Source organism: Vombatus ursinus, unplaced genomic scaffold, assembly GCF_900497805.2.
Source record: "Vombatus ursinus unplaced genomic scaffold, bare-nosed wombat genome assembly UNPS02007855.1, whole genome shotgun sequence".
In the NCBI taxonomy this organism is placed as follows: domain Eukaryota; kingdom Metazoa; phylum Chordata; class Mammalia; order Diprotodontia; family Vombatidae; genus Vombatus; species Vombatus ursinus.
This window is the reverse complement of record NW_020947633.1, coordinates 348,395-373,367: the sequence shown is the minus strand read 5'-3', so window position 1 is coordinate 373,367 and position 24,973 is coordinate 348,395. Positions and strand designations below refer to the sequence as shown.

At 39.2% G+C, this 24,973-nt stretch overlaps 1 protein-coding gene and 3 non-coding genes across 4 annotated transcripts; 1 reads left to right on the top strand and 3 right to left on the bottom strand.

Moving 5' to 3' along the window:
• Positions 1-721: 721 nt before the first annotated feature.
• On the bottom strand, positions 722-793 carry TRNAA-UGC. Its single transcript has one exon. It is a non-coding gene; the product is annotated as a tRNA-Ala (tRNA).
• Positions 794-2,943: 2,150 nt separating this feature from the next.
• TRNAN-GUU lies at positions 2,944-3,017 on the top strand. The gene has a single exon. It is a non-coding gene; the product is annotated as a tRNA-Asn (tRNA).
• Positions 3,018-4,312: 1,295 nt separating this feature from the next.
• On the bottom strand, positions 4,313-4,384 carry TRNAA-CGC. The gene has a single exon. It is a non-coding gene; the product is annotated as a tRNA-Ala (tRNA).
• Positions 4,385-17,592: 13,208 nt separating this feature from the next.
• On the bottom strand, positions 17,593-18,531 carry LOC114034060 (olfactory receptor 480-like). Its single transcript, XM_027849676.1, has one exon. It carries the CDS (start codon positions 18,529-18,531, stop codon positions 17,593-17,595), a length of 939 nt encoding a protein of 312 aa, XP_027705477.1.
• Positions 18,532-24,973: the final 6,442 nt, after the last annotated feature.

Here is a 24,973-nt window from a genome sequence, read left to right as displayed (position 1 = left end):
GGATAAAAGGAACTCCGAGCATTTATGCTTAGGAAGAGTTTATTTAGGCTGTGATAACTTTTTCAAGGTGAAATAAGGATTCGATTCATTCCACTTAGTTGCCACCTGATTTTTTGGGAAATGTTAAATTGGAAAGATAGGGCGTTTATGCGGATTGCAGGTGAATTCCCCATGCTAGGAGTTTGCATTTATTCCAACAAGAAACATTCCAAGGAAAGAGCACGTCAATCAACTCTCTGCGCCTTTAAAAGCTCAGATGCAGGTAGTTCGCGCTCAGGAGTTCAGGGCGCCGCATATCTCCAGTTATCTGAAGGAACAGAAGAGAAAAGATTCAGTCCAGGGGCGCCTAAAAGTAGCGGAAAGGAAGGAAACCGAGTATCCTTGGAAAGAGAAGGGCACTTTGAGGAAGAAGACAGGAAGAAGAGACAACATCAATACATACACACACACAATTTTAAGTTCACAACTGGGCAGAAGAACGACGCTGCACTTATCAAAATAATTACTGGGATTTAGGGGGAGGAAAATATTCTTCTCTTCACTCTTTCACTTTAACGCTGAGGCGCCCCCGAGAGCTTTTTCTTCTCTAGAGATGTTTAGCCAATTCCTTGGTAATTCTAATTTTTCCGAAGGGTTGGAAGTGGCTGCGGGGAGGATGCTGGTCGAGTGTTTTGGCATATTGTACTGGAAAGTAAATTGACTGATAAACCAAAAGTCCTCATGGAGATGCCGGGGATCGAACCCGGGGCCTCACACATGCAAAGCGTGCGCTCTACCACTGAGCTACATCCCCCTCCCATCCCAGGTTGTTTATTCTTTCCCGTCAATTTAGTATTTATCTTTTTTTTTTTCTCTTGGCCTTGTCATTAACCTAGGTAAGAGTGGTATTCTTCGAAAATTCTGAAAGTAAAATTAAGGAACATACAGGGTAACCGCCGAAATTAAAACAAGAACACAATTTTCCACTGCTTTTTCTCCCTCTGAGTTCTGAGTTTTTAAAATGGAAACGCACAGACACAAAATGTGAACTTCCCTTGGGAGAAACTTTGTTTTTGTCGATTTCGTGTCAGATTCTTCGTGACCCCATTTGGGGTTTTCTTGGCAAACGCTTTGCGATTTCCTTCTCCAGCTCATCTTACAGATGAGGAAACTGAAGTAAAAAAGGTTAAGTGACTTGCCTAGGGTCACACAGATAATAAACGTCTAAGGCTGACTTTGAACTCAGGTCCTCCTGACTCTAGAGCCTGCACTCCATCCAGTGTACGAAAAAGTCTGAAACTGAATGCTATTATGATTCTAAAGATCAAGCTTGACTCATAAGAAGAGATGAGAAAATGAAGCCCCTTTGCAAAAGTTTTAGGGAGACTATGGACTATGAACGAGAGAGAGACAGAGACAGAGACAGAGAGAGAGAGTCTAGATTGAAAGATTGGTTAGTTTTGCTACACCGTTTTTCCCCTTTAAAATTCTTTGTTACAAGGGATGGCTCACCAGAGAGGAGACAAAAGGACTATTTTGGAAAAGAAAGAAAGGTAAAAACAAAGATACCAAGAAAACTTCGAATTTAAAAAGGAAACTTTGTCCTGGCAGCAAAGCAAGAACATACAGGCTATGGAAGTTACTCTTAGGAAATTGCAGAACCTGTGAGAGATTAAGGAGAGAGAAGAATCAAAGGTCTGCCATCTGGTATTACTATTTACCAAGTCTCCCACAAAGTTTTCATGTCCATAACCTTCAATTTGCATCTCCGTTCAACTCTTAGCAACTCTTAACTCTGTTCATCATCTTCTCCTCTCTCTGCTTCACCACCCTTAACTAGCACTTCTCTGTTCTTTCGTGGTTCCTCCTGAACCCCTTAATGCCCTAATCTGCCTTCTCGACCTCTTATTCTCTCACTGGGTAACAGTGGAACAGGGCAGATGGAAAGAGGAATTGAGGAGTTCTTATTGGGTATAGGAGGGGCGAAGATATAGGCCTTCAATTTGATGTTAAGTCCCGGGAGGCGGTGGGGACATGGAGACTTCTTGGTAAGTTGACCTATTGGGTTTGGAGCGCAGAAGTCAGGGTTGGAAAGTGAAATGAGTGAGGGCCATTGGCATTATGGAGTGGAGAGGTGGGGAAAGACTTAAGAAAGAACCCGAAGAAGGCAGAGGAGAAGAGAGGCTGATTAGTAAACACTTTGGTAATTATGAATCCTCTTTGCAGAGTCCAAGAGATAGCGAAACTTCAGGAGGCTAAAAGGGACCTGGGAAAAAGGATGGAGCCAGCGACCCTTTGGCTAGCAAGCACTCGAGGGCACTAATGGTCTAGCTACAGAAATTGCTTTTTTTGGTTGTGTTACAGCAGACCCAAGCCTAGGTGGGGAAAGTGTGTATCATGTCTCCAAGGTCAAGCAGGCGTGGGTCCTCTGGGCACCCTGACGAGACTGTCCTGGGTAAACCGAGATTTGTCATTTTGGATAAATTCAAATTCAAAGAAGAAGTCCAAAAGGAATCGAAGGACAAGTTTCCCCTCCCAGAACTCGAAATTAGAAAAAAAAAAAGTTGCCAGCCTCACTTCCTCTTTGCATCACACTCCATTGCCTAACCCTTAGTGTCTGGCGTCTGGAAGGGATATGCTCCGGGTTGTACCCAACCGGGAGAGCTACCTGGCAGCTCAAAGCAGGTTTCGGGCTAGTAGGGTTTTAGTTAGGCAGTTCGGTAAGTAGAGATGGTGTAGCTTCGCATACCCTAGAGTCCCAGGAGAAACGACGTGTCCTTTGAGCCTACTTTGGAATCTTCTTAGGCTTGACTTTGTTCCATGTGCATATTGACATTTTACTCCCTCTTTGAAATTCTCTGGAAGAGACGATAATTTGTGATCACTTAATCTTTCCATTGCTTCAAAAAAAATTTTTTTTTTTGGTCTCGAGTCTCAATTCGACCCACGTTACAACATTGTCTGGTCTCTGTGGCGCAATTGGTTAGCGCGTTCGGCTGTTAACCGAAAGGTTAGTGGTTCAAGCCCACTCAGGGACGTCTAAATGTTTTTCCTGAAGATTACTTTTTTCCCTTTGTTTCTCCTTTTCTATAAACTCTGCCTGGAAATATCATTTATGGTCTCCACCACTAGACCTCGCTGAAATGAACTCCTGAATAAGGAAATTCCCTTTCTTCCAATGCAAGTAAACACTATCTCATTATGAATGAATAAAGTGAATGAAAGGACATTTATCAGGAGTTTACCATAGTAAAGTATGGATTTTTTTTTAATTAAAAGAGACGTTCTTTGCTCTAAAAGAGCTTTTATTGTATTAAGGAAAGCTACACATCTAGGAAATTGGTGACCAGAGAGGGGTGATTTGTTCTGGGGAGTGGATGGGAGAATTTGGGGCTGTGGGTTAGAGGAATAGACTGCAACACAGGCTATAGGTGGCCCAGGTAGATGGCGGTATGAGATTGCAGCAGAAGTATGACCCTGGTGTCAAGAGGCAGCCCGTAGATATCCTGGGCTAAGGGGATTCGTTTGTACCCAGTCTCCAATCACAAAAGGTTATCCTCAGGAACTGGGTCCTGGCTTTTGGAAGATGGGCATGGAGGTCCAGAACTCAGGTTGGGTTAGAGAGTCTTAGAGAGTTACCTAGAGCCCTGAAGGTTGAATGACTTACCCATGGTTACACAACTAGGGTGTTTCAGAACAAGGCCTTAAGGTTCCCTGGAACCTTAAACTCAATTTGCCTAAAACTGAGAACATTATTTACCTTACCATCACTCCCCAGCAACCGTTCAGATGTCTTCCTTATTCTGTCTGTGTCTGTGTCTGTGTCTTCATGTACCTAATGGATACAGTAGACAAGAGAGATGTGAAGGGAACTGTACCAAAGACAGACCCTTGGAACAACACACAATAAGGAGTAGAGAAAGGTATGAAGAGTTCTTTGACAGAAAGAGAGCTAGAAGAGTGGGACCGATGTCTCTGAAGCATAGTTATTCATGTAAGTCAGTTGTGGCTGCCTCATTTTAGAAAGAATATTGTCATGAGGGAGCATGGGCAGTTTAAATAGCCTCTCAGTGTCTTAAGCAACTCTAAAAATCGATGATCTGCATCAGCAGAATTTTCAACATATGGGAGTTGAGTAGGTTTCAGGGCAGAAAATACTCAGCACAAGTTGAGGAAAGTACTTTAGAGGGCACTAGAAATGACAGATACATGTCAGTGTGTGTGGGTCACTTTCAGTAAACTGGAAATATTTAGCTTGGAGGAGAGAATATTTAAGAATGCGCATTTCCAGGGAAATGTGTAGGGTAGTCATGAAAAGTACAATGAACTAACCTGGAGATGCCGGGGATCGAACCCGGGGCCTCATACATGCGAAGCATGCGCTCTACCACTGAGCTACATCCCCAAGCACAAGTACAATGGCTGAACAAGAGACTCAGATGTGCTTTACGTGGTAATCTCAAACACTCGATTTTGTATTTCTACCTTCCTGGTCTTAGAACCGGACCCACAGTCAGAGAGGTGACTCAGAGAACTGACAGACTGTTGCTGTGGGCAGAGGATTACAGTGGAAGAGGAGGTGGGTTGGATCATTAGAACAGCCTCTCCCAGCAGAGTCTGAAGATGTCCAATTTCATTTATTTTTTGTTAAAAATCCTGGTTATAATAGAATGTCAGAAATAAAGAAACCCAAAGAAAGAACACAGAACAGAAGGACTCTGGTTGACATTCACTAGCAGAGGAAGAAAAATCATTGTTTTGGTCGGGAATTGAACACGCACGGTGGTTCATAATTAAATGCTGCATATTGCCACCAACGAAGTTAATACTTCCATTCACAGCTCAGAGAAGAAAGTTGAAGGAAAGAATTAGTGTGCTCACTTCCTTCCACTCCCCCCAACACTCCTTTCACTCTGAGCTTTTCCTTTTAAGCTCCAGCACCCAGACCTTGGTTTTTATTCTCCAGAGGACCTAGAATGACCCCTTTGACTCTCTACAAGGACAGCCTTTGTGCTAGGTGTAGAATTGCGGCAGGCCTAGCAGTCAGGAAAACCTATTTTCAAGAACTGCCTCTGTCATATACTAGTTGTGTGACCATGGAAAGGGCACTTCTCCTTTTCTCAGTTCCCTTTGCATCTCTACCCTTTCATCTCCAATAGCTTTCTAAGACTAAATTATGTGAGTTGCTGATTTGTATCAATGGGGAGTTGGAGCTCTGTGAGGGACTGTCTGATGTTGGCAGCTACCAGGTTGGGTACTGTGGCAAGGGTAGGGTAAGATCTGGGTATTTTGGAAGTCGAGGCAGGGACTGCGGTAGGCAGAGTCGTGTGTACTGGGATGGGCTGGATACGGAGAAGCCCTGAGGCAATTGGGCAGTGCTCTGTGACATAAGCTGGGTACAAGGAAGTAGTAGGGGCCTGAGCTCCTGAGGCAAGGGGCGGTGCCACGTGGGAGTGGGATGGCAGAGGACTGAGTTCCCTCTGCTTAGTCCCCTCCCTATATGCAACGTCATCCCCAGATGCCTCTTGTGACTTTCCTGACTTCCTTGGTCTCTTTGTGCAGCACTGACCCAGTCCCCTCCTGAGTCTGACTTCCTAGGTCACGTACTCTTGTCCATGCATCAATCCCAGATGCCTCCTTCCTGTATCCAATCCTGGCCTCCTACGTCACTCCCTCCCCCTTGGTGTGCTAAACTCAGACAGCCCCTTCCGGTATCTGACCCTACAATCATTGGCTAGTAGCGGGCTGGGGAGGAGGGGCTAAGTAGGTACTTAGGAACAAGCGTGGTCAGATCACACGTGTGCTCCCCTGGCTCCTGCCCTGTTGCTCTGGCCTTGCTGCTTGGGCTTGCTATGATGGTTTGCTGTGTTGGCCTCTGAATAAAGCTCTGGTGTTGGTGCCTCCCGATGGCTCGTCTCTGTGTGGTGATCCGGCTCAGAACCGAAGACCCAGGCGTAGGTAAGACTCTGGTAGTGTACTTCTTTTAAGAGAAGTGGGTACTGGCGCATGACTGGCAGAAGGTCGGCGTGCGGCCCGTATAGAGCTCCCTTCTTCTATAAGATCACAATTCTGGACTACCTCAGCTCAAAAATAAAATCACCACAAAAGGAACATGAAATGAGATGATTTTGCTTTTTGAATCAGCTATTAAGAACTATTCTCTTTGTAGCTTCCTCCCTGGAGAAGGGAAGAAGGGCTTGGGAGAAATTGGCAGTACTCAACTCTTCAGACTTTTTTTCTCACAGGCCAGCAGATTCTATCCAAACTTCTCTCTGCTCTGCCAGATTTAGTAGACTCAATCTGCCTTAGGGAAGTAGAGGCCGAGGCAGTCTGGTTAGTTCTTATCTCTTAGGATCATTTTGAGTGAAGCCCTCAAAGCTCTATGACCCTTCAAGACCATTAGGAATAGATCCTTTCTTAGAGGTGTGTGAGTGGGAGTATCAGTCACGACAACCCACTTAAAATATCTACCCAAACCACACAACACATTCACTGAATCAAGGGACCAAGCAAAAATATTTCAACTAAGTGTTACAGGAATCATATTTAGAACGGTTGAGGAAAATCAGCTATACGATTTGGGGCTTGTAGAAAACCAGCAACCTAGTTAGCATTGGAGAATTGCAATGTCTGGCCAGCCAGTGGTGTAAAAAGTTCCAGCTTCTGAGAGGAAGTTGTTTAGGGGATGAAGAGCAGAGCTCCACTGTTTCCCTATAACCACCACCACAGGAAGACCTTGTAGACTTCAAAAGGTCAGAAGATTTGGACTCATCATTTCCCAGCAGCATCCCAAATAATGGTTACTGGTAGCAGTGTTTACATCTGGAGCCAAGGATAAACTAGACACATAGAGGGAAAGCAGCTTCAGAACTCTAGAAAGAACCCAGCAGAAAGTTATACAGTACCTAAGGGGGGCATCTTGAAGACTATTAAAAAGAACTTCCAGGAGTTATAAGTTACCTTCTTTGCCACATGGCTCCAAGACTGAATCCACTTTCTCTTGGCCCCTGTACGCATTTTTGGTAGAATGTATTGCAGGTTTTGGGGTAGAGGTTGAGTGCAAATGTACCAATTGTTCCTATTATATCACCTTAATAAATGTCCTTTTCTAAAAGCTAACAAAACCTGTCAACTGATAATCTAAAAGGAAACAAGTGGATTGCGGCTCGTGAGCTATCATAATAGGGGATAACCCCATCCCTTTCAGATTGCCCCTGGGAACTTGAAGGAAAAAAGTAGTTTAAGTCTTTCGAGGGCTCAATTTGCCAGGGAGAGTGGAGATTGAGACAGTAGCCTGGAAGCTCATAATGGGTGGCAATAGATTGATAGTACAATGTCTTATCTTAAATCTCTTTTCTTGTGGCTACAGGCACAGCTTCCCTAAGCACCCAGGGGAAAAAAGCCAGTCACAGTTACTAAGCTAAATTTGATTCCCTAAAGAAATACTTTTTTTATCTTCCCCTAATGACTGTCCATAGTACCCTTTCCAGGAAAAGCTCCTGCATGTCCTATCTCAAGAATACTTTAGATAATTGTTTTTGTTGTTAGATTCAGAATTGATAGAGACCTTACAGGTTATCTACTTCAATGTACCAGATCAGAGATCTCTCTACAACATTCCTTAAAAGTGTCTAACCTGCCCTAGAAGGTTGCTGGTAAGGGGGAATAGACTGCCTCCAGAGGAGGCCCATTTCCCTTTGGGGATAACTCCATTTAAAGGAAATTTTTCCCTAAAAGGAGACATCCTAATTTTTTTAAACTTCCATTTATTACTCTTACTTTTGCCTTCTGGAGCCAAAAGGAACAAGTCTAATCTCTTTCCCAGTACTAAAAGACAATTATCATGAGCTTCTTAAGTCTTCTTTACTACACTTTATGCTTTTTTTTGAGGGGGGAGGGGCAAGCAAAACCAGTGAGTTACTTTTTTCCTTGACATATTTGTTGGTTTTTTTTTAATATATGGAATAAAACGAGAATTTCCGTAACATAGTACAATAAAAAAGATGATTGCCCATGAAACTGCAAATCGATTATGCACAACTCAATATTCCTTTCAAATATACATCAAAATAAATTGTCTTGTAAATTTCATTTTTTAACTTTTTTTCTTCCCTAATCCCCCACCCTAAAGATGGCTACCATTAGACACAAATAAGTGTGTGTCTATGTACATACGCACATATGCACATATGTGTATATATGTATATATGTAAAATTATACTATGCATACTTCTATTTATCAGTCCTTTCTTGGGATGAAGATAGCGTTTTTCTTCAAATGTCCCTTATAGTTAATTTGGATATACTTTTAAAGTCCTTTCACCATCCTGGTCACCTTCTCTTGATTCTTCCAACTTTATCAATGCCCTTCTTAAAATAAGAATAATCTAAAAGTCTGGCTTTTATATTCTTAGAAATATTTCTTAAATTAAAAAAAAACATATTCAAATAGCCCTAGCAGTTCTCAAGGTAATTAAAAAATCCTTCACAGGAATATAGAAGCATTTAAAAGCCTCCATGTTACAGGAAAAAAAATAGACTGTTGGAAAATGGCAGGATCTCCCTACCTGGGAATTCTGATCTTAATCAAAAGGATAATATTGATTTTTATTCTATAACTTCCCCAAATGGGATAAAAACATAAATCTGTTTTCCCCCTTAGACAAAAGGTGAGCCCAGTAACAATTTCTGTCTAGTGAAGGGTTTGACATGGTTGCACAGTAGGGCATATGGTCTTCCCCATTCTGCCCATGCTGAGAAAGACTCTTTTACAGGGGTGAAGCCAAAGGAGACTAAAGAAAAAAATCACATTTGGTGGTAGGAGGAGAGGAGTATCTGGAAAAGACTGTCAGTGTCCACATTCCAAAGTTGGAGGGCCAGACAGGGACAAATTAAAATTCCTAATCCTTTGTCTCCTGTTGGAACATAGCAGAATCATTTCACCTTATACAAACAACCCTTCCTGGAGATTCTGCTAGGGAATGCATAATCAAGATCATGAACAGTCTGTATGAATTCGGTATTTTCCAAGAATGGTAATTCAGACTTAGTATACAATCAACTACCTCTGTAGCATTAGAAACATGTTACTGTTAACAGGAAGGAAGGTCTATAATGAACATTTCTCATAATTAACCTAAGGATGAAATAAACATACTGACCATGAGATGTAACTGTTATCTCATGGTGGGCAGCATCCACAAAATTGTTGGTAAGAATTATTTTGAGAGTTACTTGAGAAGAAGATAATATCTTATAGTTGTTACAGTTTGAGTTCAGGAGTAGAAACATAGCCCACTTAGGCTTTTTCCCCCCACAAATTATAAAGAGAAAAAAATTGTTGAACTTTTAGCATAATATATGTATATGTATATGTATATGTATATATACATTATATATGTATAATGACAAAAGGTTTTTAAGAAAACTCTGAACTCAACATTAAAGAAAAATGATAAAAATAAATTCTACTCACTACAATGTTTCTTCTACTTAGGAAGCTTCCATTTCTCTATACAATAATAAGTGCATTACATTTCATGAAAGCAGATCAAGCTGGCTCCAGCTATGCCTCACGTTGCCATCTGTCCATCTCCTCAAAGGCCACATTTCCACCAAATATACCCTCCACCATATCCCATCCCATCTTTTCACTTACTAGTTCTGGAACCATAATGGAAACACTATTGCTCTTGAAAAGTGTATCAATTTTCTCTTCTGAAGCTCCATTCACCATCTCTATTTAACATCTATTACAATAATTAGCCCAGTTTAAGCCTCAGACTTGATTTGTAGTTCCCAAATGTCCTTCCTTTTCAGTTTTAGGGAGTTTGTTTTAGATGAAAAGTTATGTTTAGTCACAATTTCTCTAAGCCCCCAGTAAGGAAAATTCCTAACATTCAAAACACAGTGCCATTGACCTGATCTTTCCACTCAGGTTGACATGAATCCATGAACACATGGGGCTGTGGTTGCTTCTGCCTATGTTGTGTCTATTCTGATTTGTTCTTAGGTGAAGGACTGTTAGAGAGGGCTGAGACCACATGACTTTCAAAAGGCCAGAAGAGAAGTTGATACTAGAATTTGTGGGCAACCAATTCCAGACCACCAGTAGAGAACTAAGAAGAGCCCAGAACCCATCCCCTCAAGATATTGATTTCACAATCAAGATGCCAGCTCCTATAAGCAAAGGAGAGACTATCCATTGGCTATGCTGTATTTGGATGTGAACTTGATAGAGCCAATGCTTTGTGGAAACTGCTTTAGATTTGAGCTCACTCTCCCAGGCTGAGATGGTATAGAGGAGAGTATGCTAATGGTCCACAGGGATGAGTTTATAACTTCTGGTTGTGCTCTGTCTTCTTAGTAAATATCCCTTTCTAATAGTGATTGACAATAATTTATTGAATGACATTGAGGAATTAATAACTGAATCAGATGATGACATTGGGAAGGTATTAATTGGTGTTGAAAATTGATGTTGGGGAGAATATGCCAAAATGGGGAGAAGGGTTCAAGCTGATAGCATTACAAAAAAACAGTATAATCCTTTAAGGCTACCTCAAGAACCTTGATAGAAGCTATCCTTACCCTGTGGACTCTGATTTATCAATGTGAGTATATGTTGGGATAAGTACCCCAAGAGCCTGTATGAACTACACAATAATTTAAAAGGATATTATGAAGAAAAAAAGAGAAAGAAGGACTAGTTTTGTCAGATTTGAAATTATTCTATGAAGTGATTATTGCCCAAATTATTACATGATGGCTAAAAGGTAAAATACATAGAACAACAGCACAGAATAGGCAATCCAGAATTTAAATCAAAGTTATATGTTAAACTAGAAGTTTACAAAAAAGAAGATCGCAAAGCAATTAGAAAGGTAATCATTATGCAATATGGCAGCCAGAAGGGCTAATGGAAATTTAGGCTGAATTAAGAGAAACATAGGATTATTAACTAAGAAGATGATGATTCCACTGGATTCTGCCTCAGTCAGATAGGATACGGAATACTATGTTCAGTCCTGGCCTCCACATTTTAGAAAAAAACATTGAAAATCTGGAAAGCATGCACAGGAGGATAACCAAGATGGCGGTCAGTCAACAAGGATCTTCAGTGCTTACTATATGCCAGGCTCCATGCTATAACTTGGAATACAAAGAAAAGGGAAAAACAGTTCTTGTCAGCCACAAGCTCATATTCAAATGGGAGAGGTACATGTAAATAACTACATGTGGTGTATGGGGTGCTCAGGGAAGGCTAGCTTCTTTGGTGTGAGGGCTTGCCAAACCCTTTCAGGGCTGTTCATCCACCTTTGGTGCCCACCTGACACCCAATTCTCACCTGTGTCTCCAAGAAGCTGTAGTATTGCACAATGGCCACTCAGTAGATGTACTAAACCAGGTTAAAAGTAACAAACAGGTATCAAACCCATTGATCAGTTGGGGGATGTTTACTCCAAGCATGTGAAGACTTTCCCTGGCAGAAGAGGTGGATAAGAACAATGTGTTCCAATGGTGAGGATGGTAGCTGAAGCAGACACTGTGGAGTGCTTAGAGTTTGGTCAGACATTGAAGATGTCAAGGATTTGCACTACATCCTGGCCATTGACAGGCATCTAGACTTTTGTCTTGTCACTGGTCTTTAATGACTCGGAAGAAAAAGTGAGGCTTGGGGAATGGTTGCACAAGTTGCATGCATGCATTGCATTCCAATGCATGCAACGTAATACTATTGTGCAATAAGAAATGATGAGCAAGCAGATTTCAGAAAATCTGGAAAGACTTGAACAAACTGATGCAAAGTGAAATAAGCAGAACTAGAAAAACACTGTACACAGTAACAGCAACATTGTGTGATGATCAAATATGAATGACTTAGTTCTTCTTAGCAAGAAAATGATCCAAGACAATTACAAAGGACTCATGATGGAAAATGCTACATCCAGAGAAAGAACAGATGGAATCTGAATGCAGATTGAAGCATACTATTTTCATTTTATTTTTTCATGTCTTTTTTCTTTTCATCTGTTTCTTCTTTCACAATTGTGACTAATATGGAAATATATTTTACATGATTGCACATATATAACTTATATTAATTGCTTACCATTTTAGGAAGAAGGGAGGGGAGGGAGGAAGGGATAAAAATTCAGAACTCAAAATCTCATAAAATGAATGCTAAAAAATATCTTTACATATAATAGGGAAAAATAAAAAAATATTAAAAAGAAAGAGCAAGATTAATGACTTTGTGCAATTCTACCTCACTTAAATCCCATCTGCCTCAAGTCAAGACATCATCCTGTGATGTCACTGGTCTTCTTAGAAAATGAAAGATGAACAACAAATAACTAGGCACATACAAAATATAGACAGAGTAGATGGAAGGTAATCTTAGAGAGGAAGCTACTATTAGCTTGAAAGGCCTGGAAGGCTTCAGACAGAAGGTAGGATTTGAGCTTTCTGAAAGAAAGGCAGGGAAACTAAGTGGCAGAAGTGGAGAAACAAAGTATTTCAGGACTATAAGATAGACAATGTAAAGACACAAAATGAAGTGTCATTTGTGGGGAAAGGTAAATAGTCCAGTATTGGACTATTGTATTATAGTCCAATTATAGTATTTATAGTATTAAATAGTCCAGTATTGGAGTATTGTAGCTCGATTGTACAATTACATGGATGGGAGTAAAGTGAAAGACTAAAAAGGTAGGAAGGGGACAGGCTGTGAAGATCTTTATTTTTCAAATTATTCTTTATAGATATGTTTTGTTTTTACATGACCTAAATTTCTTCCAGTATCTCTCCCTCCTCACCATTTCGAAAGAGCTATCCCATAGAAAAAAGAATACATTTTTACAATTATTTACATTTTTTACATATTTACAAATTTTTTACATATTTACAAATTTACAAATATTTACAATATTTACATATTTACAATTATTATGCCACAAAGGTGGCCATTGATAAAAGGAAAATTACTGCATACAAAAAAAATTTATAGCACCACTTTTGTGGTAGCAAAGAACTGGAAACAAAGCAGAGACCCAGTGATTAAGGAATGAAACAATTTGTGGCACATGAACATGATAGAATATTACATCAATACAGAAACATAGAAAACATTTACATAATCTGATACAGGGTGATGACAGCAGAGCCAAGAAATCAATACATAAAATGACTACAACAAAGTAATGGAAAGAACAACCCCATAAATTAATAGAAAATGAATGCTGCAAGATTATAAAAAAAATCATGAACCCAAAGAAGAGAAATGAAAAGACACCTTTCCCTATTCCTTTGCAGAGGTGGGAGGTCCATGTTTGTGGAACATTGCATGTATTTTCAGACCATTGCAATCAACATTTAAATTCACAAATTTAATGCAGTAAATGAAAATATACTTTTTCTAAGGCCCATTTATTTGTATCACTTGATCATAACTATTTCATCAGTAGAATATTAGATTTCTACAGGCTGGGACTGTTTTATTTTTGTCACTGTATCCCCTAAGCCTAACACAGTGCCTAGGACATAGTATGTACTTAATAAATACTTGTATTGGCAGAGCCAAGATGGCAAGTTAGGGGCAGCTTTCCAGCTGAACTATCGCAACATTCCCCTCCAAACAATTTTAAAATAATACCTCAAATCAAATTTTTGAGAGGTATAACCAACAAAAGGTCAAGATGGGACATTTTTCCAGCCTAAGAAAACTTAAGAAGTCAGCCGGAGAAGTCTGTGCCACCAGAGTGGAGGTCTATCTGGAACCCATACATACCACAGTGGTAACAGTGGCCACAGCAGCAGCACCTTTGAGAGGTCTGTCTTTGAGAGACAGTATGGAGAGTTAGACAACCATTCAGAAAGAGATTATAGGGGACTTTTGCTGGCACTGGGCACAACTGGCACTGACTAGCAAATCTATTGCCCATATGCAGTACTAGATTATAGTTCCAGGATGGAGAGGAGTCCTGGTGGTTGTTCACAGGGGAGCAAGGGCCTTGGACACAGGTACAAAGTGCTTACAGTTGCAGGAGACCAGGGGACTCCCTGGGAGAGGGCAGAGACCAGGAGGGCAGTGACTACACCTCTTCCAGAATCACACTACTTTGGAACCACCAAAAGGGCAGACTCCCAGAAGTAGCTCTAAAAATAGCAGCACAAAAAATGTCCAAAGCTTTAGACAATGCCTCCTACTTCCCAGGTGAGCAGAGGCTAACATTAACACAAAATTCAAAGTCAAGAAATAATCTGGAAAAATAAGGAAACAATAACAACAACAACAACAAAAGAAATTGACAATAAAACTACTATGGTGGTAGGGAACACCAACACATAAATTCAGAAGGAGACAATAATGTGAAAACAGCTACAAAAAAGCCTCAAAAAATTGCTAATTGCATACAAATTCAACAACAATTTCCTGGAAAAGTTAAAGAAAGAAATGAGAAGTGGAGGAAAGATTGGTTAAAGAAATGAGAGTGATGCAAGAAAATTATGAAAAGAGAATTAACAGCTTGGTAAAAGAGGCACCAAAAATACAGAAGGAAATAACACCTTGAAAAACAGAATTGGTCAAATGGTAAAAGAGGTCCACAAATCCACTGAAGATAAGAACTCCTTAAAAAGTAGAATTGGCCAAATGAAAAAGGAGATATAAAAATTCACCAAAGATAAGAACTCCTTAAAAATCAGATTTGACTAATTGGAAAAAGAGGTACAATACTTGACTAAAGAAAATAATTCCTTGAAAATTAGAATTGGACTATGATCCAAGACATCTCTGAAGGGTGAAAAATGCTATCCATTCCAGAGAAGGAACTAATGGTGTCTGAATACAGATTGAGGTATACTTTTTTATTTTATTTTTCTTGAGGGTTTTTTTTAATCTATGTTTTTTTTCACAACCTGATTATTATAGAAATGTTTTGCATGATTACACTTGCCTACCCTATATCAAATTGCTTGCCTTTTCAATGAGAGAGGAGGGTGGGGAGGGAGGAAGTGAGAGAATTTGGAATTCAAAGGTTTAAAAACAAATGTTAAAAATTGTTTTTACATGTAACTGAGGGAAACAAAGTATTAAATACATTTTTAAATGTATTTGAGAAATCTTTACTAAAATTAATTAACTAATTAAAAAATTAGAATTGGGCAAGTGAAGCTGATGACTTCGTGAGACATTGAAAAACAATAAAACAAAGTTAAAAGAATAAGAAATAGAAGAAAATGTGAAATATCTCATAGGAAAAACAACTGACCTAGAAAATAGATCTAGGAGAGATAATTTAAGAATTATTGGACTACCTGAAAGCCATGATCAAAACAGAGCCTAGATTTCATCTTACAAGCAATTACCAAGGCAAACTGCTTTTATATCTTAGACCTAACAGGAAAAATAGAAATGGAATGCAAACAGTTTAACTTTCTTGTGTCTCTCATGATTTCTCTTTCATGTTTACTTTTTTATGTTTCTCTTAAGTTTTCCATTTGATTGTCACATTTTCTATTCAGCTCTGATCTTCCCATTAGGAATGTTTGGAAGTCCTCTACTTCATTGACTATCCATTTTCCTCCTGAATGATTATTACTGTTTTTCTATATAGGGTATTCTTGGTTGTAATCCTAGCTCCTTCACTTTAAAAAATTCCATATTCCAAGTCCTCCACTCCTTTAACATGGAAGCCACTAAATCTTTTTTTTTTTTTTGGCTAGGCAATGGGGTTAAGGGACTTGTCTAAGGTCACACAGCTAATAAGTGTCAAGTATCTGAGGCTAGGTTTGAACTCAGGTCCTCCTGACTCCAGGGCCGGTCCTCTATCCACTGCACCATCTAGCTTCTCTAAAGCCACTAAATCTTGTGTGATTCTAACTCTGGTTCCACATTATTTGAATTGTTTTGTTCTGGCAGCTTGAAGTATTTTCTCATTTTCTTTTTGACCTGGGAGCTTTGGAATAAGAGAAAGAGATGAGGATGATAGAAGAGAGGATAAATTAAGGGAATCAGTGATTACAAGCAATATAGAGTTTTGAGGGGGAGAATGAGAGAGAGAGAGAGAGAGAGAGAGAGAAGAAAATGGGATGAAGTGAAATATGCAGTTAGTAATCATAACTGTGAATGTAAATGACATGAGTTCCCCATAAAATGGAACTGGATAGCAGAATGGATAAAAACGAAAATTCAATAATTTGTTATTTAAAAGAGACAGATTTGAAACAGAAACACACATAGAGTTAAAATAAAGGGCTAGAGCAGAATCTAATATGCTTCAGTTAAAGTATACAAAGTAAAAGCAAGAATAGATCTAAGTAAAAGAGATAATCAGGGAAACTACATTATACTAGAAGGTACCATAGACAATGTAAGATCAAAAATTTTTACAGCAAGTTTCCTTGATGAAAGCCTCATTTCTCAAATGCATACTGAGTATAGAACAGAGTCGAATTTATAAAAAAAAAAAAAAAAGAGTCATTCCTCAATTGAAAAATGGTCACAGGACATAAATAGTTTTCAGAAGAAGAAATCAAAGCTGTCTAATGTCATATGAAAAAAATGCCTTAAATCACATTTGATTAGAGAAATGCAGATTAAACAACTTTAATGTACCTCCTCAGACCTATCAAAAATAACAAATGCTGGAGGGGTTGATGGAACAATATGTATACTAATGAATTGCTAGTGGAATAGTGAACTGATATAATCATTTTATTTTATTTTTATTTTTTTATTTTTAGTGAGACAATTGGGGTTAAGCGACTTGCCCAAGGTCACACAGCTAGTACATGTCAAGTGTTGGGTCTGAGGTCAGATTTGAACTCAGGTCCTCCTGACTTCAGGGCCAGTGCTCTATCCACTGCACCACCTAGCTTCCCTGATCTAATCATTTTAGAGAACAATTTGGAACTATATTCACAGCGCTATAAAATTGTGCATATCCTTTGACCCAGCGATACCACTATGAGGTCTGTACACCAAAGAGATCAAAGAAAAAGAAAAAGGAAAAGGACCTGTATGTACAAAAATATTTATAGCAGCTATTTTTGTGTTGTCACAGAATTGGAAATTGTGGGTATGCTCATCAATTAGGAAACGGCTGAATAAGTTGCAGCATATGATTGTGATGGAGTGCTATTATGCTTTGTGAAATGATGAGGGAGGTGATTTCATAAAAACATGGCAAGAACTATATAAAATAAATCAAAATGAAGTAAGAAGAACTGGGAGATCATTGTGCACAGTAGCAGCAATGTTGTAATGATAATTGACTGTCAAAGACATGGCTAGTCTGATCAGAACAATAATCCAAGACAATTTTAAAGGACTTATGGTGAAAAAGGAGAAAACTGATGAACTCTGGGTACAAACTGAAGTACAATTCTTTATCTTCCTTTATTTTTCTTGCTTTTTTTTGAAATATGACTAATATGGAAATATGTTTTGCATGATTTAAAATGTATAATTGATATCATATTGCTTGCCTTCTCAGTACGTGTGGGAAGGAGTGGGAGTGAGGAAGAGAATTTGAAACTAAAAATTTGAAAATGAAAGAATGTTTAAAATAAATAATAAAATTAAAAAAAAATACTTGTATTCAGTTGAATTCATGAAACAAGATGTTTCCTACTCATCAGGTTCCTTAGAGCTCCCTTTACTTCATTGTTCCTTAAACTGTAGATCAAAGGGTTGAACATGGGGATCATTACACTGTAGAAAACAGAAATCACTTTATTCTCATCTGTTGAGTAACTAGACTTAGGCATCACATAAATTAAAGTAAGGGTCCCATAGAACAGAGTGACTGCTGTGAGGTGGGAGGTGCAAGTTGAGAAAGCTTTGGACCTCCCTTTAGTAGAGTTTATCTTCAAGACAGAGAAGAGGATGTATACATAAGAGATTGTGATAATTAACACTGTGATCATAATTACTGACCCAGCAGAGGCAGCAGGAAGAATTTCAGCAAGATTACCTTCAGAATAGGAAAGCTTCAAAAGTGGTGAGTAATCACAAAAAAAGTGATTGATCTCATTGGATCCACAGAAGGACCGATTCAATAAGCAACCAGTAAAGATCCAAGCATTCACACAACCACCCAGATAGGAAGTGATGAGGAACAGAGTGCAGACCCTAGCAGACATGTTGGTGGAGTAGAGTAGGGGGCTACAGATAGCTATGTACCGATCATAGGCCATCACGGCCAACAAGAAGCACTCAGCTGTCCCAAAGGTGACTCCCCAACACATTTGGGCTATACATGCTCCCAGAGGGATTAAGGTTATGTCCTCCAGGTAGTTCATGAGCATAAGAGGGGTGACAGATGAAGAAATTTCAATATCCACAAAAGCCAAGTGGCTGAGGAAAAGGTACATTGGAATGTGAAGTTGGGAGCTATTTCTGATCAATATTATTATGCTAAGGTTACCAAGTAATGTGACTGTGTAGACACATAGGAATATCACAAAGAGGATGACACGAAGGGTTGGATCATCTGTTAACCCCAAAAGAATGAATTCTGTCACAGCAGTGCAGTTATTGTCAGACATTTGTCTTGGAAAGAGTGCCTAGTAGACAGAAGAAAAGGAGATTAAGTTAGAATACAGGATTGAGATTTGGATATATCTGTTGATATGTTCAGGAAACATTCACTGACTGCTTCCTACATGCCCATTGTATGATCTTACTCTAATACCTTACTCCTATGCACCATGGCAGGTTTCCCACAAGCAAAGCAGAGATGAATAAATTTGTTGCCTACAAATTTTTCTCAATGGACCAACAGTACTATATGATTTGCCAGTTTTGCCATTGTGCAGGTGTGAAAAAAACATCTAAGAGTGAAGAGGTTAGTTGAATTCCAACCATAGGAACCTTTCTTAAATAAATGCAGAGACTGTATCCAAACATGTAAATGCTGTTCTGCCAACTAACCACCATTGTTAATTCCTTCCAAAGAAACAGAATCTGATTTGTGATCCCTGAATTCTCAATGGACTACCTTCCACAACTGAAGATGTTATCCACCTCATGCTAATTGACTATGAGGAAAGTTCTGGTTTCCACGATGACCCTTGTGCTTTAAACTCACAAAAGAGGAGGAATAGAGAATCTAGATTCTAAGTCTTATTGTATTTTGCTCTTAGAATTTGGCATTACTGAAAAAGGCTATCATTAGCTAGATATTGCTAGCCTGAAGGACTATGGGAAATTTCCTGTGGGAAACTATGATGTTTCTAGAAAAAAAAGGAAAGCACTTGTTCAACCTATTGTAACTATATCTTATTTATATGTTGCTTCTTTCCATTGGAGAATAGCTGAGCAAAGCAAACTGGTATAGGAAAGTAGTGGCAATTTATTGCGCTATAAGCAGTGATGACCATGACTGCTTTGGATAACATAGAAACACTTCTATTAACTAATGGAGAGTGAACTCAGTAGAACTAGAAGAACAATTTATGTAATAACCACAATAATCATGAGAGGAAACCACTTTGAAAGATCTCAGAACCTAGACCAAAATAGTGAAAAATCATGTCTTCAAAAGACTTATGAGGACATATTACCTACTCATTCTTGGCAGAAAGGTGATGAATCAGAAGTTCAGAATGAGACATGTATTTTCAGACCTGGCCAATCTGTTAATGTGTGCTACTTGACCATACATAGCTCCTTCAAAGGAGGGCTTCCACTCTAAGTCAGGAGAGGTAGCTAAGTTGGTAGTGATAGACATGAGTGGAGAGAAAGAACAGCAATAAAGCATGTTCAAAATGTACAAGAGAAAAAGGGAAGTACAATTTTATGTGTGTATGTATGTATGCATGTATGTATGTATGTATGTATGTGTGTATGTGTGTCTATGTATCTTGGGTTTTTAAAGTCATCACCTCCTTGATGTCATGGTCCTCTTCAAGAATGAAGGACAAACAACAACCCTGTGAGTAATTGGAGCTGCCCCACTGGGTACTCAACTGGAATAGCTCTTCCTTCTTTCTTTCCTTCTTTCTTCCTTTGTTTCTTTGTTTCTTTCTTTCCTTTCAGAAACATCACAAGATATCTTAGAGTAAACAGAGTAGGTTCACTGACTGGTCAACAATAGGTCCAAAGCTAAATCCCACCTAATCAATGCTTGGCCCCTGGTTGACTTAGAGCGAATGTAAACAGGAATTATTTCTGTTTTGGTCAGAAATCCTGAGGGTCTTCCCCTCCAAGTTTGATTTTTTTTTGAACTAGGTTAAAAAGGCCATTCTTTGCCTCATTTTGTTTAAGCCTAGCCTTAATCACTGAATGGGCTTTGCCTCAGCCACACTGAGACTGGCTAACTACCTTAATTTTTTTTAAAATTTTCTAACCACCTTAATTTTAAAAGGCCAAGGTTTTCCACTGCCTCTGGGACCATCTCCAGTCATCCTGATATGTACCTGGCCACTGGACCTGGATAGCCTGGTGACTTTCCACAGCCCTCCCTCACTTAAATCAAATTCACTTGCATGTCATGGCATCACCTCCCTGATGTCATGATCCTCTTTGAGAATGAAGGACAAACAACAACAATTTATATACCTGAGATATTTCTTTTAAAGACCAAACCATCTAGAAATGTTTGCATTTGTTGGTGCTTGGTAAGTTCCAAATAGAATAAATTATCTTAAAAGTTACTTTTTTCCTAAAATGTTATTACTCCCAACTCCAAGCTCACTTTTCTTTTCTTCTAAGTTGACTAAGAAAAGTATATAAAATATTGAGATATTATTCAGGTCAGATATGAACTTGACTGTAAATACTCATTTCTATGGTCCAACTCTTTGTGTCCAACACAACTTCTTTGTGACCACAAAGAAAGGATGTCTTAACTAAACAAAAATTTGTAGAGTGCTGAGTGAATTTTTCAACACCTCCTACTTCACTCTTCCTTCTCAAGATAGAACTTTGCATCCTACTTTTCTGACAAAAGAAGGGCTGCTTCTCTGAGCTCCCTTTTCTTTCCTCTTCTACAATTCAAAATTCCTCAGTATCATCCTCTATTGTCTTTGCAACAATCTCTGAAAAAGGGTTAGTTCTTTTCCCCAGAACCAATTCCTCTACCTGTTCCATTGATCCCATCCCTCTTATTTTTTTTTTTTTTGGTTAGGCAATGGGGTTAAGTGACTTGTTAAGTCACACAGCTAGCAAGTGTTATATGTCTGAGGCCAGATTTGAACTCAGGTCCTCCTGAATCCAGGGCTGGTGCTCTATCCACTGCTCTACCTAGCATCCCTCTTATTTCAACCCTAAACTTCATTGAAAAACTCTCTTTTGATATTTAATATTTTATAGTTTCTTGATTTCTCATAAAATCATTAGCTCCCATTTACTCTATTCTAATTTTTAAGGCAGTATTTTCTTCAGTGAGCTTTTGGACTTCCTTTTCCATTTGGCCAATTCTTCTTTTTAAGGCATTCTTCTCCTCATTGGCTTTTTGGACCTCTTTTGACATTTGAGTTAGGCTGTTTTTTCAGGTGTTCTTTTCTTCAGTTTTTTTTGGGGGGGTCTTTTTTAGCAAGCTGTTGACTTGTTTTTCATGATTTTCTTGCATCACTCTCATTTCTCTATCCAGTTTTTCCTCTACTTCTCTTACATGCTTCTCAAAATCCTTTTTGAGCTCTTCCATGGCCTGGGACTAATTCATATTTTTCTTGGAGTCTTTGAATGTAGGAGCTTTGACCTTGCTGTCTTCTACTGCGCGTATATTTTGATCTTCTTTGTCACCAATGTAAGATTCTATGATCTGAGTTTTTTCTTTGTGTGTGTTGTTTGCTCACATTCCCAGCCAATTACTTGACTATTAAACTCTTTGTTAAGGTAGGAGTCTGCTTCCTGTGTGGAGAATGTACTGTCCCAAACTTCAGGGGTTTTGTGCAGCTGTTTTCAGAGATACTTCTAGGTACCTGTAAGTTTTCAGTTCTCCCAAGGTAGTGTGATCAAGAACAAGGTGTTTACTCCTTTCTTGGCCTGTGCTCTCACCTATGAATTACCACAAGCACGCTTTTCTATCTTGGAACTGTGAGGAGGATTCCTTCTCCACCACCACTACAAGCTCCATCATGTCAGCACTCCTCCTCACCCCAGAAACACCACCCAGAACTGTGACCCAGATCCAAGTACGGGTAAAGCAAGAGATTCCTGCCTCAGCACCAGCAAAGAGATCCATGCAATCTCACTCTGATCAGCTGCTGGATCCCCCCTCCATCTGTGGGCCATGAGCTCCAGAAGCAGCTGCCGCCCCGGGGTTGCACCGGGACTGGGGCCAGATGGAGCTCCTCTCTCACCAAGGTCCAACAGACCCTTCCCACTGACCTTCTAAGTTGTCTTTGGTGTTTGTGGGTTGAGAAGTCCAGGAACTGCCACAGATCCCCTTAATTCAGTCCTCTGAGACCTGCTCCAGGTTTGCTGTGGCCTGATCTTTGCCTACACGCCCATGCTGAACTGTGTTCGTATCCTAGCCCAGCACAGCAGACCTTTCCAATCAACTTTTGAGGTTGTCTTGGGTTGGAAATTTGTTTCCCTCTGTCTTTTTGTGCATTCTGCTGCTCTAGAATTTGTTTAGAGACATTTTTTACAGGCATTTGGACAGGTTTGGGGTAAAGCTCAAGAAAATAACTGCTTTTACTCCTCCATCTTGGCTCCACCCTGATATTTAATATTTTTGCCTATGGGCTTCTTTCCTTCTTTCTACAAATGGACTGAGATCTGTCCAATCCTTTCAAATAACCCATTTAAACCTGACATCCTTTCAAGTTATCATACTATTATCTTTTCCCTTTCCCAATCACCTCTCAGGAGAAAAAAAATCTACCCGTGTTGTGTTCACTTCTTCTCTTCCTACTCATTTGTTAACCCATTAAAATCGAGTTTCTGACCCCATCACTCCATTCAAACTAATCTCTACAAAGTTATCAATAATTTCTTAATTTCTAAATCATAGTATTTTTGTAATCCTCATTTAAATTCCTTGAGATGAGAGATTGTATCAGACTTTGTATTTGTGTTAACATTGGCACTTAGAAAAATGATTGCAAACAGTAGGAGCTTAATAAATACTTGTTGATTGATTCTTGGCCTCCTTGCAGCATGTGACAATGTGGACCACCTACTCTTCATGGATACTTTCTTCTCATGAATTTTTGTGATACTAGCTCTCCTGGGACTAGTATTCCTCCTACCTATTTAGCCTTTCTTTATCAGCCTGCTTTGGCAGATTATGATCCTGGTATAGCCTCCTAATCATACACTGTTTCATCTAGATCTGTTCTAGTCTCTCTCTTCTTTTTCTATACCTTCTCAATGAGCTCATTAGTTTCTACTGCCATTAATATCTCCATAAAAATGAATCCCATCCATCTGTCCAGGCTTGAACTCCAATCCACACATTGTCATAAGTTGGACATTTGTAATTTGATATTCCAAAGGCATTTCAAACTCAACAAGTCTAAAAGAGAACTCATCTTATCCCTAACATTCAATATAAAACCACTCATCTCTATAGTTTCTTATTTCTCTTCAGGGCCTCACTATTCTTTTAGGTATCCCAATTTGCAAGCCTGGAACTAATCTCTACTCTTCTCTTCATCTTCCCTTTCCCATCTAGTCAATTGCCAAATCTTGCCACTTCTACATCCACAACACATGTCACATCTTCTCTTACCTTCCCTCACACAGCCACCACTCTAACTTAGGTTTGCATCTCCTCTCACTTGGACTGTCACAAAAAGCCTCTTAATTAACAGTCCAGTCTCTACGTCCTCTAAACTAACCTCTAAAAACCTATAAAAATGATCCTCTTAAAGCACTTAGCTGACCATATCATTTGATAATCACTCAAGCCTTGAACAGATCCCTTATCACCTTGAGCACATAGTAACAATCCTTCAACTTGATATTTAGAGTCCTGGACAATCTGAATCCAGCTTTCCTATTTGATTTTATTTCACTATATTCTCTGCCATGTACTCTATATTCCAGCTCAATTGGCCTCCTGCCTGTTCCTCAGACTCAGAATTCTACCCCTATCTCTGTCCCTCAGCACAGGCCATCCTCCATGCTCCAAATGCCCTACCTCATCTGCGCTTCTTAGAATCTCAAGCTTTCTTTGTGTCACAGCTAGTGGTCACCACTTACAGGAAGCCTAGTTTCTCAAACTCTGTTCCTCCTCAACTTGTATTTACTTGTGTAAATATTTTATCCTTTCCTCTCCAGTAGAATGTAAGATTCCTCAGATTAAGGAATATTTGTCTTTTATCCTTTCTATCCCTAGTTCCTAGGACAGGATCCTGTGTACAGTGGGCATATCAAAATATTAGTTGAGTGGAAAGCAACAACTCACTTTAGAAAATCTCAGGTCTCATTCATATTAGTAACACAATCATAATAATTAGAATAACTCAAGATCACAATTTAAATGTCATAAATTACTTTCTGCCCACAATTTTTAGAGGAAAATATTGTTATCTCATTTTACAGTTGAGGAAACTGTGGATCACAGAGATTCAGTCATTTATCCTCAATCACAGTCCTAGCCAGTTAGACTCAGATCTGGGATTCAAACCCAGCTCTCCTGACTTCAAGTCTAAATCTCTTTCCACTGTTATCAACCAATAAATATATTAGTGAAAATTCTGCTGCCAAAGCCTCTATTTGAGAACTCTGTGTGTGTGTGTGGGGGGGGTAAGTAATACATAAAACACATGCATCTATGTATACACAGAGATCATTACCAAACGTGTCCTTACCCAGTCATGTTCTATCAGGTACTTACTGTTTGTAGTGATACATTTAGGTTGGATGGCATGACCTGTGATAGATCAGAATTTACTTACTACTTTGGTATAATAATGCTCCACATATATAGCTTACTTCCAAATATTTGACTTTATATGGCAGTATAAAGGATCAGAAATATGAAGGCTGTAATCAAGAATGAGAGAGAGAAGGGGAGAGAGAGAGAGAGAGAGA

Excerpts from the sequence above, each read along its gene's own strand:
- LOC114034060 (XM_027849676.1), bottom strand. The coding sequence starts at position 18,531 with ATGTCTGACAATAACTGCACTGCTGTGACAGAATTCATTCTTTTGGGG.